At 30.7% G+C, this 20260-nt stretch overlaps 1 protein-coding gene across 2 annotated transcripts; it reads left to right on the forward strand.

Moving 5' to 3' along the window:
* Positions 1 to 375: 375 nt before the first annotated feature.
* LOC114166884 (N-terminal acetyltransferase A complex auxiliary subunit NAA15-like) lies at positions 376 to 13900 on the forward strand. 2 transcript variants are annotated; one of them, XM_028051762.2, is made up of 26 exons: positions 376 to 599; positions 1668 to 1746; positions 1920 to 2002; positions 2094 to 2243; positions 3063 to 3178; positions 3714 to 3819; positions 4706 to 4777; positions 4867 to 4982; positions 6127 to 6259; positions 6736 to 6813; positions 6899 to 6952; positions 7105 to 7175; positions 7403 to 7457; positions 7523 to 7618; positions 8249 to 8377; positions 8484 to 8566; positions 8654 to 8884; positions 9105 to 9237; positions 9315 to 9422; positions 10093 to 10224; positions 10310 to 10366; positions 11024 to 11121; positions 11237 to 11295; positions 11381 to 11492; positions 12574 to 12674; positions 13191 to 13900. In XM_028051762.2, the coding sequence occupies exons 1-26, from the start codon at positions 549 to 551 to the stop codon at positions 13364 to 13366; spliced, it is 2679 nt and encodes an 892-aa protein (XP_027907563.1). In that variant the 5' UTR covers positions 376 to 548; the 3' UTR covers positions 13367 to 13900. The 2 variants fall into 2 exon arrangements, with proteins under 2 accessions (XP_027907563.1, XP_085524211.1); XM_085668085.1 differs by lacking the exon at positions 376 to 599 and having other exon boundaries at positions 1688 to 1746; positions 1937 to 2002.
* Positions 13901 to 20260: the final 6360 nt, after the last annotated feature.

Here is a 20260-nt window from a genome sequence, read left to right on the forward strand (position 1 = left end):
GTTTTGTCCATACAATCAACATAACATTAATTTTGATAAAAAATCTTTGATCAGTTTTAAAAATTTTGTTAAAAATGATTAAATTGTACCAATTTTTTAAAAATTAGAACAAATTTAGATAAAAATTGGACGACTATCATAATATTTTTAAATAAAAAAAATAATAAAACCAAATTTAAAGAAAAAATATTATTAATTATATATATATATATATATATAAATTTGAAGACTAAAAAATATTTTAAAAGAAAAAGAAAAGTGAGTTTGGTAATTAGATATTGGGTGGGGTTGTTTAATTGAGGAGAAAGTAAATGGTAATTTCATGGTATAAGGCGAGAAAGTGAGAGACACACACACCAAAGACTTTGGTTGCTTCGTTCGTGTTGTTCACAGTAGGGTTGCTTAGCCTCGTTTTCCTTTGCTTTGCAGCTCACAAAACGCCACCCTTCTCTCTCTCTCTTCCTTCTTCTCTCGTGACCCTATCATTTATTTTCATTCTATTCCCAATTCCATCCAATTTCTCTCTCTCACTCCCACTCTCTGCAACAATGGGCGCTTCTCTGCCCAACAAGGAGGCCAACCTCTTCAAGCTCATCGTCGTAAGTCTCGATTCGCTCTCCATTATCGCCCTCTCCGCTTTGCTTTTCTGCTTGCTCATCGAAGCTCCGCGCAGCTTCCACTCACTGTCTTTCTTCTCCATCGTAAAACCCTAGATTCTCTTCTCACGCTATATATTCCCTCGGTTACAATCGCTGGGAATCTACGAGAAGGATAGTTAGGGATCCTTCGCTGAATTTCGTTCTTCTATTTTTGTGATGTCTTTCGGAATTAGTCGTTACGTACTTTGGACTTTGAGCTTGTTGCCTGCCTGGCTTCACTGTGCTCTTTGTTTTTCTATAGGAAGTAGTTTCTTTCGGTGCTGCAAATCTGGGACAAAGGTTTAATGGAGGATAATTTGGGATATTTTCAGTTAATTTTTGTAGTTGTTTTAATTTGTAAGTTCTTACTGGTGTATGTATCGGGTTTTCGTGGGATTGGGACAGGTTGGAAATTCGGTGCTCCGGGGTTTCAGTTTTTTGGTTTCTCTGTTTTTCTTCATCTCCCGCACATTGGATGTTGGAAGTTCGAACTGATATTAGAAGGACTGAGTATGGTTGTTCTTATCGGAGAAATGTTGCATGGTCCTTTGCATGCTATTCTACTCCCAGGGAGACAAAGAGAGAGAAGTGTAGGGATCGTAGGTGTGATGAGAAGGGTGGGATAGGGAAAAATGATGGATTGTTTGTAAAATATTTGCGTCCATCTATCGCCATTCTTTTTATCAATGTGTGTGTGCAGGCTACTTAACTAATTATTTTACCATAATGTGAATAATAAATACAGTAAATTTTGAAGAGAATTATTGCATCTTTAAGGAATTAAATTCGAAAAGGACGGCAGTAGTTGAAGGGGATTCCCATGCTTTGAATATGTTTGGCTTTGTTCTTGTTCTTTGTAGTTGGTTTTACTCTACGGAAAAAAAAAATTCATTGGTCGTTCACTAGCTCTTGCAATTAAAATTTGGTTTTCTTATCATTAGGATATTTATGCAAGTGAAATAATATTGTTTTTGAGGTGGTGGGTAAATTTGATGTGAAGGTTACGTCTCACTGTTATTTTTTCTGCAGAAATCATATGAAACCAAACAGTATAAAAAGGGCCTCAAAGCTGCTGATACCATTTTGAAAAAATTTCCAGACCATGGAGGTATACTTTTTATTTTTGCCAAGGGTCATTTTATCTCTCCCCTTAACTGTTTAAGTAAGTCATGCGATTTTATCCCCCATCCCCTTTTCTATCTATTATTTCTTATTTGTGGCATGTTTTGCTTCTTTGGTCATAATTTTATTTATATGTCCGTTCCTGTTTCTTGATGATAGAAACTTTATCGATGAAGGGTTTGACACTAAATTGCATGGATCGTAAGTCTGAAGCTTATGAACTTGTTCGTCAAGGATTAAAGGTTTGTTTGCTGTCTTTGGTTTTACTCCAGTTGTCTATCATACAATAGCTATTTGTCGGATGATTGAGCTTTGATTTTGGTTTTGGTACAGAATGACCTTAAAAGTCATGTCTGCTGGCATGTTTTTGGTCTCCTTTATCGATCAGACAGAGAATACAGGGAAGCGATCAAGTGCTATCGAAATGCACTGAAAATAGATCCTGACAATATTGAAATTCTTCGTGATCTATCACTCCTACAGGTAGCATCTTAAATCCATTTGCCTTTTACTTCTCTACATATCAATAAGTTTAACTTGTATGTAAGTCTTTATGGTGGCGTGTGCTTAAGTTTGAAAATCATAATATTAGTCTGTTGAACAAGTGGAAGCATTTTTTTGCATCTGTTTTCATTTCCTGGAGACCACTCACATTCGCAAACTTTTGTAATTCACTTTGGTTGGTTGGTTGGTTTAGTTTTTTATTGTAGCTACTAAGAGTCCTGACATTGAAATTTGAGAATGAGACTGTCAAAATGATTATTTGTTGTTTATGTTAGAATAGTTTTTCATTATTTGTTCTACAGCTTTGGTAAGGTTGCTTTTTGGTTGTATCTAGCTTAAGGGTTAAGAGTCATAAGCTGTAGCCTTTTTCCTTCCATTGTACTTGTTCTTACCTTTTTCATACACACACACACACACACATAATACATTATCTGACTCAATACTCATTGAGTTTTTATATCTTTTAAGTTCAAGTTTCGGTCTATGCTCTGTCTGGGCAATGCAGCTTGTTAGACTTTTGTCTGACCACCTCTAGTAACTTCGTTGGCTTCATATGGGCACATTTCTGCCCTTGGTTGTCAGTTTTGACCTACTTGAAATTGTTGGGCACACACTCCCTAAAAAGTTTGTTTGTACGTTCTGCTTCCCTCTGATTACAACTGCAAAAACTCCACTGAAAAAATCAGTTGTCATGGTCTGTTTGTGGTTCCTTGGACATGGTTTCCATGACTACTGTTTGTGGTGTTGTGGTCCTATTTTATGATTTGATTATGATGTTTTTTTACACTTCAATCACAGGCACAAATGCGAGATTTATCGGGCTTTGTTGAGACAAGACAACAACTTTTGACTTTGAAGCCAAATCATCGCATGAATTGGATTGGATTTTCCGTAGCCCATCATTTGAACTCAAAGTATGATTTGGATTTGTATTGAATTATTTTTCTGAAATGGTGATAGTCATTGGTTTTTTCAGGCTTTCCTTTTGCAGGTTCATGTTGATTATAAATCATCAATGCTTGCGATTTAAAATTTTATCCCTATTTTCCTTCTTTCCCCCCCTTTTTTCTATTTTTAATTGGCAGTTGTGTTGTGCGGCTTGTTCTAAGTCTGGCATTGGAATGTGGTGATCATTTTTTCTGTGATGCCATTTTTTTATAACTAATGGCAATGAATAATGAGTTGGCAAATTTATTAAAGTAGAAAAATGCATAAAAAATGCTGTTGAGTTTGGTTTGAAGACCATGAGAATATTTAATTTTTTGAGGATCAATTACATGGTATATTTACCCAAAGGGTCCTTCATTTCCTTTGGTTTCTGATCTTTATAATCTGAACATTAGGATTAAGCCTTACTTTTGATTTGCTATTATAAACGGTTGCTGTTGAAATATCATAATTGTTTTCTTATGGTTGTTTGTAATACTGACCTTTTTGAATGTGTGCCAGTGCATCCAAAGCAGTTGAAATTTTGGAAGCTTATGAAGGGACTTTGGAAGAGGATTATCCTCCAGAAAATGAACGGTGTGAGCATGGGGAAATGCTTTTGTACAAGGTTTTCAGTTGTTTCATTTCTATGCACAATGACTCTTTGGATATTAAGTGCTTGATGTAACTTTTACCATAATTTAGTATTTTGTATGCATGAGAATTTAAATTTGCTACTTTTTTATTTTTTACTTTTATTTTTTTATCTTTTAGATATCAAACTTTTGTAATGAAACCGGTAATATTTACTTCAAAACTGTGACTTTGAACCTCGATTGAGGGACTGTTTGGACACATTAACCTTTTCTCTGTCAAATTCAGTGATCTGGATATATGAATTTTTCCATGTCTTATGTATTATTGCCAGATTGGCTATATAGTGAACTGGCCACCTGATTTGGTCAACCCTTGATCCAAAACACGGTCTATTTAAAATCGAGTCCAATAGATATGTTAGTCATTGTTGCAAGTCTTGGTATTGGTGACTTATGCCATGCATTATGACTGGAAAATGGCTTTTTTGTCTATCAGTTATTTCACTCGCTTAGCCTGACAACAGGTGGAGGAACATAATACTCATAGTGAATTCCTAGGTTGTTTCCTTGGTGGTGTTCGTTATACACTGAAGCTTCTGTCAATTAGATTATCAATCAGACCCTTTGTAGGGCTGGTGTAATTGAAGTGTGTTTTGCCTTTATGTGATGTCCTTTTATATGTTAATGATGGCTGGTATTCACTACTGCTTTATAAATCTTATGAATTATTTTGTTACTTCGATTATACTAAAATTAAAGATTTTGATATGATTCTAGTCAAATTACATTATATTGAATATGAATATTTTTGCTGTCAATCTATGGTTGAATGTTCAAGAATAGGAAATCTTTATATGGCTTGACTACTGATATTACTTTTCCCTGTGGTGTTTCTCTGCACCAAATATTATTGTCCAGATCTCGTTGTTAGAGGAATGTGGGTTTCTCGAGAGAGCTCTTGAGGAGTTGCACAAAAAAGAATTTAAAATTGTATGTATGTTTTTGTTTAATTAACCTGGGTAATTTGTTAAATGTAACTACCATATGACATCTAACTTACTTCTTGTTATGTCTCTTAGGTTGATAAGCTTGCATACAAAGAACAAGAGGTGTCACTTCTAGTAAAGCTTGGTCACTCACAAGAAGGCGAAGCTTTGTACCGGGCATTACTTTCCATGAATCCTGATAATTATAGGTGATCTTTGTTGCCACATATATTTAGGTTTGAGTGTATCAGTTGATTAGTCCTTTTAAGTTTTTTCTTGTGTTTTTTCCCGTAATAGTTCTTTTGCACCCTTAGTTCTCAGTACAGAATCTCCATTTAGTTATGTATTATATCTTGAATGGTGAGACCGAGATTACTGCATGTTTTTTGTGATAGCTCAATTATACTTTTAGTATGACTGACTTTTATCCTCCAACCATTTACCCCAAAGCATGTAAATTATATATATATATATATATATATATATATTAGCTTTTCATAGCTTTTTATCTTTATTGTATATATGCTGTGAATACATTTTTTTTTTAAATATATTTCTTCTCTTATTATATTAAGTTGTTGGGATGCAATTTGTCTTTCACGTTATAAAAATTCCTTTTATCCAAAAGCTTATGGTATCGTTTTTATTGATTTTTAAAAATTGGACCTGTCATTTAAAACTTGTACCAGTTCAATTATGTTTGGATTAGTGATTGTTAAATATATATTTTAAATATGCTACAATATTTTTAGTAATAAAATAATTCAAAATTCAAAATCACAAAATAGTAGAAGTTAGGTCAAGTTTTAAATTAGCACTGAAGGATCACATTACATGTCCTGTAAGATCAAACAACTAATAAGAGGCTAAGTAATGGTGCTAGCAGCAATCCATATGTAGACGTCATATACAGGCTTTTAATTCTAAAATATATTTTTTAATAGAGCCAAAAGAATTTACTGATTTAAAATTCTCTATTTAGTATGTTTTTATCAAATAAGTTTTCTGCCACTTGTGTTGACTAGTTCTTAACTGGTTCTTTACTTTACCCATGTTTGGGTTTGTTTAGAGTAGTTACCTGGTCAATTCACATCTATGTTGTTACACTTTATTTTTTTATATGATAAGCAATGCATGTCTTGTCCTAATATTACTCTCCAGTTAATGGATGAGGGATGATTTTGATTGAGTTGAAGAATTGCTTTGACTTTGTTTTTTCTTTCAAATTTGGTTCTATTCGGTTTGATATGTTATTTACAGTTGTCTACACTGTATTTTGTGCATGTGATATTTACTTATTTGTCTGTTATGCTTGTTGAAACTGAATTTTGCATTATTCATGTTACTATTCAGATACTATGAAGGACTCCAAAAGTGTGTTGGACTTTATTTAGAAGATGGGCAGTACTCGCCTGATCAAATAGACCAGTTAGATTCCTTGTACAAAACACTTGTACAACAATACAAGTGGTCTTCTGCTGTTAAGGTAATGCTTTGTATTGTTATTGCAGTTGTTTTTACCAGCTATTTAAATCTGCCATCATGTATTACAGTAATCACTTAACTAATATTTCTGCCATGTTATCCGTGTAAAATATATATGCTTGTGTCTTTGTATCACTAATGAGTTGTATATATTCGTTACATCCTTTCTCTGAAAGTGGGTTTAGCCATTCAAATATTACTTCGTTGTTATTTAATTTATTATGAGATGGGATTTTAATTTTCTTACTTTATGGTATATATTGAGAAAACTTGGATTTAGTATCTATTAGTATAATAAGTGTTTGAGCATAGTGTTTAGTTTTTTTTCTCTCTCTTGTATAACAATTTAGGAAGATATATGCTGCACAAGGAATCCTTGTTTTGGTGCTCCACTTGTATATTTCTTAGCAACATGAGTGTTATTGGAGTACGCTTTATTTAATGAAATACATTCCCTTTTATCTTTTTATTTGCCAGAGGATACCGCTAGATTTTCTACAAGGTGACAAATTTCGAGAAGCAGCAGACAATTATATTAGGCCTCTCTTAACCAAGGTTTACAAAATTCCTTTTCATATTGTGCTATGTCTAGCTTAGTTGTTTAAAAGTTGATTGGGATTTCTTTTGGTGTTGTTTCTAGGGGGTTCCCTCTCTGTTCTCTGATCTATCATCTCTGTATAATCACCCTGGGAAGGTTAGTCATGTCTCATATATTCATACTATTGAGCGTTTGAGGTTTCTTATGCTTATTTTTTTATGCTTATTTTTTTGTGCCCTTTATTTATGAGGCTGAAGATTATTGATTTGTTGGCTTTTGATTGTTTCCTTTTCCTTAAACTTTGACAGGCAGACATTTTGGAACAACTTATTCTTGAGTTAGAGCAGTCAATTAGGACGTCAGGCCAATATCCTGGAGGGTAACATATTAATTAACTTTTGTGTGGAACACATGAATGAAGTAAAATGTTCATACAGTGCCTATTTTAGGAACTTCTCCTTGGTTAGCTCTTGCATGAAGAGAACTCCCAAGACAAAAACATTCACTTAAAATTCCTTGGAACAACCATAAGCAAAACACCAAAATGAAACCCTAGAAACATTCGTTTGTTGTGTTTTATAACTAACCAATGTTTCTCTTTTACAGGACAAACAAAGAACCCCCTTCAACTCTTATGTGGACTTTGTTTTTATTGGCTCAGGTTGGTGGTTATTATTTGATTTTTATATTATCACCTTTTTACTAAGAACATTTGTACTAGTGCAGCATTATGACAAGCGGGGTCAATTTGAAATTGCTCTATCTAAAATTGATGAAGCTATAGAACATACACCCACAGTCATTGATCTATATTCTGTCAAGGTTTGTTGGAGTTATAAACTCTTCTCATTTCTTTCTAGTTCTTTTTGTTGTATTGTAAACCATCCACAATTAAAATCCTATCCTTCTATATACAATTCCGCTACTTGTTTGATCTGAATGTTAAGATGAATTTTATATGACTTTTGTATGATGTTATTTTTTTAGTTTTTAACTTTAATTTTACCAATTTTTGTGAAAAAAATATAGAAAAATATAGACTTTACATAAATTGTTAGATGAAATATTAAAGGAGCATTTATAAACGTTTTGATTATCCCACTGCTTTATTTGTCACTCACTCATTCAGTGCATGCACTATTTGGTTAATTCATTGACTTGTTTCCATTCTCTAAAATATAGACTTTACGAACACTCACACACACACACACATATATAAATAATAATTGTTTTACAAGACTTATGGTTAATATGTTTTATATATTTCTGGGTTCATATTGTAGTAAAAACTACTTTAGTTTTACTTCAATTATTACATCGAACACTATATCTTCTGTGATACATTTTAATTGATAGTTAATTTTCTCTAAATTGTATGTTTCTGTACAAATTATGATACATAATTCAAGATATACCAAAATTGAAAGATTGTTGTTTCTCCTTGTAAAACAGAGTCGGATACTGAAGCATGCTGGTGATTTGGTTGCTGCTGCTGCATTTGCAGATGAAGCTAGGTGTATGGATCTTGCTGATCGTTATGTTAATAGTGAGTGTGTTAAACGGATGCTGCAGGCTGATCAGGTTTTTGTCTATCTTTTGGTTACATTTGGATTTTAAGTACACAGGCACTGTAATTTGTCATTTTCATTTTCCGATCTTTATTCATATATGTTCATTTGATACAAAGGTGTCTTTGGCCGAAAAAACTGCTGTATTGTTCACAAAGGATGGGGATCAACACAATAACCTTCACGACATGCAGTGCATGTGGTTGGTATATCATGATATTTTAATATTCTGCACTGTCTAATGAGTACTGTGTTTAAATTACTTAACATGTCGCATCTAATTTGGAAGGTATGAGCTAGCCTCCGGCGAAAGCTATTTCCGCCAGGGTGATCTTGGACGGGCACTCAAAAAATTTTTAGCAGTGGAAAAGCATTATGCTGATATCACGGAGGACCAATTTGATTTTCATTCTTACTGCTTACGGAAAATGACATTGCGTACTTATGTGGAAATGCTTAAATTTCAAGACCAATTGCATTCACATTCATATTTTCACAAAGCAGCCGCTGGGGCTATCAGGTGAATACCTTGTTGTATTTAGTTGGTAATGTGCTATACTGAATGAGTTATATCTGTTAGTATTGTGTGGTGATTTGATTGACTGGTTTATCATATCATGGGAGTTGAAAGCTGAGGTACAATGCATAAGAACTGTTTTGGCTTAATAAATACTAGTAAAGCAATGCACTCCTGAGTTCTGATTTTTTTATGATCTCATAACATAACACTTTGTTTGCAGATGCTATATTAAGTTGTATGATTCTCCCCCAAAGTCTACAGCAGAGGAAGATGATAATATGGCGAAGTTACTTCCTTCTCAGAAGAAGAAAATGAGGCAAAAGCAGAGAAAGGCAGAAGCAAGAGCCAAAAAAGTATTGTAATTGATTTTTAGAGTTTTTGTTGAACTGCCTTTGGGAAAGGTACTTATCCTGTTTACATTTGTTGTTAGGAGGCAGAAGAAAAGAATGAAGAGTTGAGTGCAGGTGGGGTATCGAAGTCTGGGAAGCGGCATGTGAAGCCTGTTGATCCTGATCCAAACGGGGAGAAGTTGTTGCAGGTTCAAATTTAATGCATTCAATGTCTATTAGAATACATTAAGATTATATGAGTAACGTTGTGTATATTAAGATTATATCTTAGATTCTTATTTGGCAGTTTGAAAATTTCATTTAGCGCTCAAAATAATTTTTTTCTCCATGAGCTCGTGTAGATGACTTACTATAGGTTACCCCTCTGTTGATTGCCAACATGCATTTTTGCATTTTGTGTCTTGGTAGAAAAACTGTAAATTTCTAATCATGAGTGCATGTTACAAGAGCATTATTATGTGCGTTGTGGGAGATCATATGTGTTGTACAAAATGAAAGGGTTTTAGAAGTAGATAATATAAATAGTTTTCTTATGCTATGCTAATTAAGATTCAGTAGGATGGAGTTGCAAACATACTTGCATAAGGGTTATTATATAAATTTGAATAACATGTGTGGGTGTCCTCTGTAACTTATTTTTCAAGGAAAATTTTTGTAAGAATAAAAAATTATATGGACTTTGACAAGTTAAAGTGCTACAGTACATCCTTCTGATTATAAAAAAGTATGTGGATGACATGTTTAAAGAGCATTTAAAGCATAATTGTGTCAGGATTACATGCTAATTTCAACGTCAGAATGTTTCTGTACATATTCATTTTAGAAATTCACCCTTTTCTTGTGTTTTTCCCTACTTAGGTTGAAGATCCATTGTCAGAAGCTACTAAATACTTGAAGTTGCTGCAGAAGAATTCCCCTGATTCATTGGAGACACACTTGCTCTCTTTTGAATTATATACAAGGAAACAAAAAACTTTGCTTGCCTTTCAGGTAGGAGGAGTCCAGTAACTTAATTTATCTAGCATCACTTTCTTCATATTTAAGTAATCACACTTCTTTGTCCTTGGGATTGTAGGCTGTGAAGCAGTTACTGAGATTGGACCCTGAACACCCTGATTCTCATCGTTGTTTGGTATGGTGTCTTTATTGAGGAATACATTAGTTCCATGTCACTGGAATTTGAAAATTTACTATTTTAATATTTTCATATTAAACTAAAAATAACAATACAATTTAATCTCATAATCATCCACTAACCCATGTTTTTTTATGTAACAGTAGCAGAAATAATAATAATAATCTATAACAATATATAAAGGGGATTCCCCTTTTTGTGTCCACTTTTCAAAATACCGATTTTACCTTTTAAATATAACAATTTATTAACTTTTTAAAAATTGACCGTTATTTTTGCAAACTTTTTATAAAATCAGATGTCTCTACTAATATTATAATAACATTATAATATTATTACCTACTAATATAATATCACGCATATTGAAAAAATACATACACACAGGCGCTATCGCGTCTGTGTTACGCTAGTAATAATAAACAGTTTTTATAATTCCTTTACTTAAATTCTTTTATCTTTATCAATAATTGCATGAGAGGCATATGGCACATAGGTAGTCGAAAGAAAAAATGTACCACAGGATTTGGTACCGGCTAATCCTAGTCTGTTTTTCAATTTCTTTTTTCTCATTTTCCTTTGTTCTTTTCTCCATCAAACACACAAAACGAGGATAAACCTCTTTCTACTTGGATTTATTCGGTTCATATGTTGCAGATTAAATTCTTCCATAAAGTGGGATCCATGAATGCTCCTGTGACTGACAGTGAGAAACTGATTTGGAGTGTCTTAGAGGCTGAACGCCCAAATATTAGGTTCTTAATTGAAATTTATCCTCCTTTTGTTTTCTTTGGGACTCGTATATAGTATTCTTTTATTCATTTTATGATTAGCATTTGATTTTAACTTTATTTGTTTTCTTTTTTGCAGCCAGGTGCATGAGAAATCCCTGTTTGAGGCAAACAACTCTATCCTTGAAAAACATAAAGGTCGTAGTGAACGTTATCATCAACACCGCAGTGCATATCTCTCAAGCTTCTTTATCAAGATTTCTTAATTTGTTTCCGTTTGCAGATTCTTTGATGCATAGAGCAGCTTTTGTAGAAATCTTGCACATTTTGGATTCAAACAGAAAATCCGAGACTGTTAAGTTCATTGAAGAATCAACAAATAACATTGTGCCTAGGTAATGCTCTACAACATTTTAAGTGGTGCTATCATGCGCATTGAAGACATTCTTTTTGAAGTTAAAGTAAAAAAAGTAAGATTTTTAAAAATAATGGGTGGGGAGAGAGACAGACAGAGTGTGGGAACTGTGAGCGAAGAGAAGTTAGTTTTTTTTTTTTTTTTCAAAAGCTCCTCGACCTAGTCTTTAAGTTCCCTTTTACTTTTATTTATAAATAAAATATAGTTGTTTATTTATAAATAAAATAGTGCACTTTTTATTAGAGACTAAAACCTAAATTTGGAAATTTATCAAGAACCAAATTCATATTTATGCCTTTATTTTTTTAAGAATTTTAATAAAACTTGTTTAGAACATTATTCCCTTTCAAGTAGAGAAGCCCCATGAGGCTGGGTCAAAACAGTGTTTCTTACACATGCATATGCTTTCGTGTATTGGGTTAGATACCATTTTCTTTATATAGATCACGCACCTCACATACTTTGATTTAAGAAAGCTTATTGGAATTCATCGTATCATCTCCACTGTTTTTTGCCGTGGGCGGTTCCTTGTGGTCCTGCTGACCTGATTGGTTTTGAGAGTAATCAATGGCATAGTGAGAAGAGTGGGAATGAATATTAAGGGTTGGGGACAAGCCACCCACTCGTAGAGTTGAGATTGATTGGTTTTGGATGAAGATGAATGGGTTTCTTCCCGAAATGCCAAACCGTATTTCTGTATAGACAGTCCTATGTCTTGTTTCTAATTTAATTTTTAAAAGCTGGTCAAGTCCTTTTCTTTATTCCAGTGATGGAAAAAGGGTCAAAAGATGCCCTAGTGAAATACATTAGATAAAGTGTAGTAGATTACCAACCAAGCAATACTAGAAGTCTTTAAAATGAGGATTTTAAAATAAAGTGACATTTGTTTTTCTTTTACAATATTGTACATGAATAGGCCACTGACGAGTCAATGTTCATGCTTGTTTCTGTACATGATTTATGAGTTTAATCTATGTTTCTTTTTCTAAATTCATTTTTAGCTATGAAATCTTAATAATGGTATTAAACGGATCAATCTTCTAATATATATCTTATGCTAGAAATGGCGCACTTGGACCTATCAGGGAATGGAAACTTAAAGACTGTATTGCAGTTCACCATCTTCTTGAAACAGTTCTTGCTGATCAGGATGCTGCATTAAGTAAGTATAACGGACTTTTAGATTGCCTGGCTAATTTTTCTGTCGGTTGGCTTGGACGTAAGGAGTAGTGCGTATGGTAATTTTAGGGATACTTTAACCCACTTTTTTGACCCAATTTTAATCTACCACTCTCATCACCCTTTGATCATTACATCACTACAAAAAATAAAAATAGATGATTTAAGGGTGATGAGAGTAGTGAATTAAAAGTGGGTCAAAAAAAAGTGGGTTAAAATATTATTATCCTAATTTTAGCACGTGATATTTGCTGATGATATTTATTATTGATGATATTTATTATTTCTACAAAATAATCTGTTTCAAATTCCTTTCCCTGCGCGGAAAGATTTTTACCTCCTGAAGATTAAAAATTACTAATGGCTTTGAAGCAGTCATTTTAATCTTTTCCTACTCACATTTAGTGGAGTTCTCGGTTTACATTTAATTCCATATTCTTATTTATATTTTGATTAGTGCAATAAAACATGGAGTGATTAACTGTATGTACTGTTGCAGGATGGAAGGTGCAATGTGCGGATTTCTTTCCCTATTCTACGTACTTTGAGGGAAGGCACAGCTCTGCTTCTCCCAATTCGGCCTTCAACCAGTTACGTAAGAACTCTGAAAATGAGAGTGTTAACCACATCACATCAAACGGAAAACTAGAGGCATTTAAAGATCTCACAATCTGATAAAGTCGAATGATGAGGCTAAGAGTTTGGATGCTTGTTACCAAACGGCATTTGACACTCCCAGAAACGACCGCGTTGCAGTTTGCAGCAACAAAGGTCACAGTTTTGGTGCGGGTTATGGCAAACTACTCCATGTATTTTCTTTGCTTGATTTCTCCCTCCCATCTGTGATATTTATTTGGTTTGCAAATGTGTATATTTTCACCTCAATTATTATGTCTTAGGATTGTCTTTTTCAATTTCTTCACCTTTTTTTCTTTTTCTTTTTGCTGAGAGGTGGTACACGGGGCTCTATAGGCATTTACCATGTTCTTGGATTTTCATTTTGGTTGTTGGGAGAGGTACAGAATGATTTAGGTTTTGGTCCTGCATCCAGCCAACACACATATAGGGAGAGCATGTTGTATCTTTCCTATTTAATTGGTCTATTCATGTATAACCATTAAATTATGTCAAAGTTTTGCAACTGGATACCAAAATTATGTAATTTTGGATGATTAATTCAGTAAAACAAAATTGCAGTTGGTAGAAGAATTGTTTGTATGTGGAAAGCATTTGCCCGTTTTAGTTGAGTGAATGTGTTAATTAGAAATTAAGTTTACCAGTTTATGTTTGACATATAAACTGTCCAGCATAAATTTAATTAATACAAAAAAAAGTGGTTTGGTTTTATACATAACTTATTATCGTGATTCAAAGCCTTTATAAATGTTAATATTTCACTATATTTATTTATATTTATTTTGTTATTTCACTCCTGTATATTTATTCTTGTCGTCGTAAAAGCTCATCTCAAGATTTGACGAACTCAATAATTCAATAACAAACTGAAAGTTGTATTATGTTGGATTCTCCTTACTCCATTCGGCCTCGTTTGTTCTACAATTGCATTAATTAGTTGTGGACCACATCTGTGATACGATTATGAGATTTCTTTCAAAACTTTTGCTCCTAAAATGAGAGATAGTATTAATTAAATATTTTCTTTTGTAAAATATAAGAAACAGAACAAAATAATATATTATTGTAAACATTCAATGTAAGATGTAAACAATTATATAAGTTATATTAGTGTTTAATAATTATAAGATAGAGTAAACAATTACAGTTAATTAAGATTTCATGACACTATAACATCTTTTTTTTCACATTTTTGGATTAACTTGTTAATATTGAAAGGTTGAACCATTGAAAGAGAGAACACAAAAAACCATAGTGGAAAAAAATTGTAATTTAGAAACAAGATCTTGATTTCTCGGTTGATATCTGAAAACAAATACTGACATGGTGAATCTATCAAATCATATTCGTGATGATCGTTTTACTTCGTTCATTGATTTGAATTAATTGCTTGTCAATGTTGCTACACGTATGCATCTATAACTCTAACCTTAAAAAAGAATTCTTTCATTAATTTTGAATTTACTAATGCCTTTTTATTTATAATCATAAAAACTTTAGCAAAAGCAAAATTATCATTATGAAAAAGAGACATAATACTAACAGTTATTCTTACAGTACTGATTAAGAAAATTAAAAGTACTATTTTTTTAAGAGTGCTATCAACACCCTCACCTTAATTTCAGTAAGAGTATTTATTTATTATATCCGTGATTAATGTCCTTATGTAAGACAAGAAGAAAACAAAGAGAATTATCACCAATTTGCACTTTTTCAATTAAATTTAAAGTCTGTCAATTTTTGAACTTAATTAAAAAGGAGAAAAATCTATTTTTTAAACAATTTCTTTTGGTGTGTAAAAAATATTTCTCTTTTCCTTGTTGTGACGTGTAAAAAAGGATTTGCACTTTGTTGATAAAAAAAAAAAAACTAACGGTTAAATCATTTAATAAGCTGATTTATTGAAAGCAAAAAATTAACAAAAAATAAATCCTACAACATAGTTCAATTACTCTTTCCACTCTCGTTTTATGGTTGAAAAAAATTAAAATAAACAAATTATATTTAGGTTCCTTTAAATTTCAGTTTAAAAAGAAGTTTTAGTTTAACTTCTTCCTGCAATACAAATTTTGTTTGGTTTAGATGTTAATTATTTTTCAATTCATGTAAGAAGAAGGTGAAGTAATGTGATATGGTAGGGCACACGTGGCATCACGTGTGGGGGCTATGGTGTGAATCTCATGGTGATGTTGAAGGCATGGGAAACATATGCTCGGTTGGGAAGAGACACTTTACAACGTTGTGATTTACACAGTTTAGTTGCAAGGTTTTGTGTGTTATATATGTGTTGTGATGTTCACCGAACAAGTTCCGGGAACACATGTTTTTGCTACATTCATATGTATCAAGTTTTAGCAGAAGAAAATGCACCACCAACGTTACAATAATACTCTGAAACTGACCCACCGTCGTATATTCTCTTTAACGACTCCATTACTGTTTAAAATTGGCTTTTTTTTTTTAGGTATAATTAAATTAATAATAGAAGTGGGAAGAACGGTTGCATATGTGACATTAATTGTCTTATGGTGAAAGTAAAGTAGGTTAAGTCACAATCGAATCGTGAAGCTTGGATTGTGAGCTACAATCAAACCGTGATGCTTAAACGGTTACACTCTTAAGTAAAAAGAGTTGTGTTCTAACTAAAAGTTGTAGTTTCTGATCTAATGGAAAACCCTTGATCATAACAACAAAATTACATATTTGAGATGTGTTTAAATATATTAATTTTGCATAACAATACTTAATTGAGATGTGTTAAAATGTATTAGTCTTGAATCTCAACAAATATAAATGAATTTTATGTTTGACATTAGTATGAGGTTAAGTTGGGTGAATGAAAAAGATAAATAATTTATAAAATAAAAATTGATAAACTTATTATTTTAAAGTTTAAGGTTTTGGATTAAATATGACGATAGTGTATTATATGATATTATTATCTATAATTATATATAAAAATAAATTTTCTTTTTATAATTACTTATTTTTAATTTATTTTTTATAATATAATTATTTATTTATTTTAAACTAATATTTATTTTTATATGTTTTTTATAATATTTTAACCGTTACTTTTTATTCATTAATAATAATTTTTTCTTATTTTTTTAATTTCATTTTTTATAAATAGAAATTTACTTTGTATATTAATTTAAAAATATTAAAATATAATCATTGTTAATATAATATTTTATATATATATATATATATATATATATATATATTTAAAAAAATTTGTACAAGACGTTATCGTGAACGTTTATGCTAGTAATTATATAGATTTGATTCGTATCTCATTGTTATTAAATTTTTATCTTCTAAAATATTTGATAAATCTTTCTATCTCATGATATCATATCTTTTTATGAAATTAGAAAACAAGTTGTAAGAAATTGATAAATCTTTCTATGAAATACAGTTAACTCATGATATCATATTTTATTATGAAATTAGAAAACATTAGAGTGTTGTAAGATTAAACAGTTGGAAAAGAAAGGTTTTGTGAAATTGCATAAAGGAGGAAGAAAAAATAAATAATCTTCTATATTCTGAATGCACTAAGGTTTTATGTTTCAAAACAAAAGTTATCTCTTTGAACACTATTATTAATGATCAGAATTTTTTATTTAACAGATAACTTTTTACATAATATTACATTGCATTATATTAAATTTATATTAATTTATTTTTTGATATATTATATCCACAAGTTGAACCAATTGATTATTGAGTCAACTGCAAGTAAAAATAAATAATTATATTGAGTTTTTTAAGTAAAGTATAAGTAAGATATTTTTTTTTCAACTTGTCTCATGAACACTGAACAAGATAAAAAATATTTCAAAAATTAACTGCAGATCCACATCTAAAATTTTGAATAAATTGTATTATATACGAGTTACTTTAGTCTCATCATAAAGTTTGAGTGTTTTTACAATACTTTTCATCAAGTAATTAAAACCTTTTTTTTACTTTATTAGCTCAAATATTTGTTTTAGTGTTTTTGAAACGTTAATCTAAATAGTGTAGTATATTTTTTTCTCTCAATTTTTAACTTTTATATCTTTTTTCACGAGCCTCAATTATACAAATTAGTTTTTTTTTCATTGTTTTAATAATATGCTATCAGTTTTAACTTTTGACAAAATATTTAATCTTTATTGATACAAAAAATTAAAATATAATAAAAAACATGTTTTGAAACAAAATTATATATACAATTTTAATTATTAAAAAATTTATAGTCAGCATTTTTTATATTTATTAATTGAGTTTTTTTCATTGAATTTTTTTTGGATCACTTGATTTTTATCTTACAACATAAATTTTTTTTATATATTATATATTTTCATATATTAAGAAATATAAGATTGTTAATATAAAAATAATATTATAGTTAACATAAATGACCATGACTTATATTGTTTTTATTAAAAAAGTTAAATAATGATATTGTTATATTAAGAGTGACAATGTGGGTTTTGCCTGACAGGTCAGCCTGCAGGTCCAACAAAAAAATGTCGAGTGGAACGAGATATTGAGTCCACTGGACCACATAAGTCCGACATAAGTCCGACTCGCACAACCCGCAATTCACAGTCCGTATTATAAAATAATAAACTTGCACTTGCGTATATTGATTACTTGTCTTTTGGGCTTCCCAAATTTTTGTATGAGTGTAAAAGACAAGTGTTATGTATTATGTATTTTTGAATGTGTTAAGATTTCAAGAATACATTGTGTATGCCAAGATACCAATATGAATATGATGAAAATGTTGAATTATTAATTTATTTGTGAACTTGTTAAAGTTTCTCAATTTGTTGAACATTTTTATAAAAATATAAAAAAAAGTGGGTCGACTTGGGAGGACTTGTGAACCCACACTTTGACCTAAACGGGTTGGTCCAACTCATATTAACGTCCCTAATTATATTTTCAATGATTTCTACATCGACCAATGGATTGTCCATATCACCACCATTAATGAATCAATTTTTTTGATCTACTATGTTTTCAATGACAACGACAAAAAATCATTCATCATTTTACTTTAACCATGATATCATTAAATTTATACCGATTACATCTATCACATCTCATGAAAACAAATATATAAAATAATAAAACAAGATAACAACTACGTCAGTCAATTAACATCATTTAATTAATGACAAAATTAAATATTAGTAACTCAAAAAAAATTTAAATAATTGAGTATCTAGCTGATAAAAAAAATTAATGGAGACTTATTTAAGAATGTCCAAACTTAATTAAACTTATTTTCAATATCACCTTCTTGTAATTCTTAAAATTAAATTGGTTTTCTATTTTCAATTATCTTATTTTTTTAATGTCTTGCAATTGATGATTATTAGTTTTACTCAAATTGCCATGTGAACTCGACTAAAGAAGAAGCTATTATTTCTCAAATCCCATTGTTTGATTATGCAAATCATGTAGGTTGACTAGTAACTCTATATACATATATACTATATATCATTAAACTTGTGGGAAATGTGCATTTTTTCTTTGGAAAGTGGGTCTTCCTTTATGATTATTAACACAATGAACTTATCAAACACTTCAACCAAAACATGAACCATTGATCAAATAGACAAAAGTGAAACAAGATTAAAATTACATTTCTTCTAAACTGATTTTAATTAACTTAAAAACATGCATTTCCAAATCAAACTTATATTTATCTATATTCATAAAACACAAATATTCCATGTATACATATTTTATACATTTGCTCAGTTAAGCATATGCATACCATTAAATTGAAATTCCCTAATTAATTAATTAAGATCTATATTTATATCCACTTGCCTCATCGAGGTATTTTATCATGTGGGCGTATTTATATTAGTATATGTTTGATTTATTGCTAGTACTAGGGGGAACATCAATCATGTAACATCATCCATAAATTATTATGTTTGAAATAAAAATTAAAAATTAATTAAGGTTAATTAATTGATTAAGAAGGGATTTGCAATGCAAGGAATATATCGATTGTTACGTTCCAAAAAACAAGTTAGATTTGTCTTCCATTGTAATGGAGCCGTTAGAAAGCACTTATATTCATCTATTAAAATAACCTAATCCAAAATTATTATAATAATTCTTGTTGTTGCATGTATATATAAAAATGGTAGTGGAATCCATAATTGGCCACATAAAATCCTACAATAGGGCTCAATCGAAAAGTTTATAATCACTAAAGAGATCTTTGGTTTTTGTTTGAACCATAATTAGGGTTATATATAGGTTTGAAAATTGAAGAAAACATGATATCTAGGAGATTAAAGTTTCCATTTATGTATACTTAGGTACCTTGTTCTATACTTTTCTGTCTACTTCTTCTGCTACATAGCAAACACATTACAACCTATTTAATGGCATCATCATTCAAATATCATTAATTAATTTATAGGGATTTTATTTTACCATGCATCATATCTTTAATAATCTTATTAAATTATCCAAAAAAATCTATAAAAAAAATGCTTACCTAAGGGTAACGAGGCAAACCACTATTGATATTATAGAATCTGAAAAATCTGTGTGTATACAATAAAAATGATATATATATTCAACAAGTATTAAAAGGCTACACATGGGATGTCTATCATACCCATATATGAAGTTCAAGCCAAACACAAACATATTTTAAGCAATATTTTAAGGAACAAAAGGGTTCAAGTGACACTAATCCATCATTTTTTTTTAATTACCAAAACAATTCAATATTATAATTAATATCAGAATCATATATATATATATATATATATATATATATATATATATATAACTACTAAAAATATTCATATTTCCAGTCAATTTTGTTTTGAAAATTTTTTCGTAAAAAATATTTACAAATTTTTGTAAAAAAAATTGTTACAAATTTTCTTGCAAAATAAT

The sequence above is a fragment of the Vigna unguiculata genome, chromosome 10 (assembly GCF_037176805.1).
Source record: "Vigna unguiculata cultivar grain cowpea cultivar isolate G323 ecotype 2 chromosome 10, ASM3717680v1, whole genome shotgun sequence".
In the NCBI taxonomy this organism is placed as follows: Eukaryota; Viridiplantae; Streptophyta; class Magnoliopsida; order Fabales; family Fabaceae; genus Vigna; species Vigna unguiculata.

What these genes read in the sequence shown, in the direction of transcription:
- LOC114166884 (XM_028051762.2), top strand. Translation starts at nt 549, where the DNA reads ATGGGCGCTTCTCTGCCCAACAAGGAGGCCAACCTCTTCAAGCTCATC. An exon ending in TTGATCTATATTCTGTCAAG is followed by an intron (nt 7,619 to 8,248) that starts GTTTGTTGGAGT and finishes CTTGTAAAACAG; the next exon opens with AGTCGGATACTGAAGCATGC. An exon ending in TATCCTTGAAAAACATAAAG is followed by an intron (nt 11,296 to 11,380) that starts GTCGTAGTGAAC and finishes TTCCGTTTGCAG; the next exon opens with ATTCTTTGATGCATAGAGCA.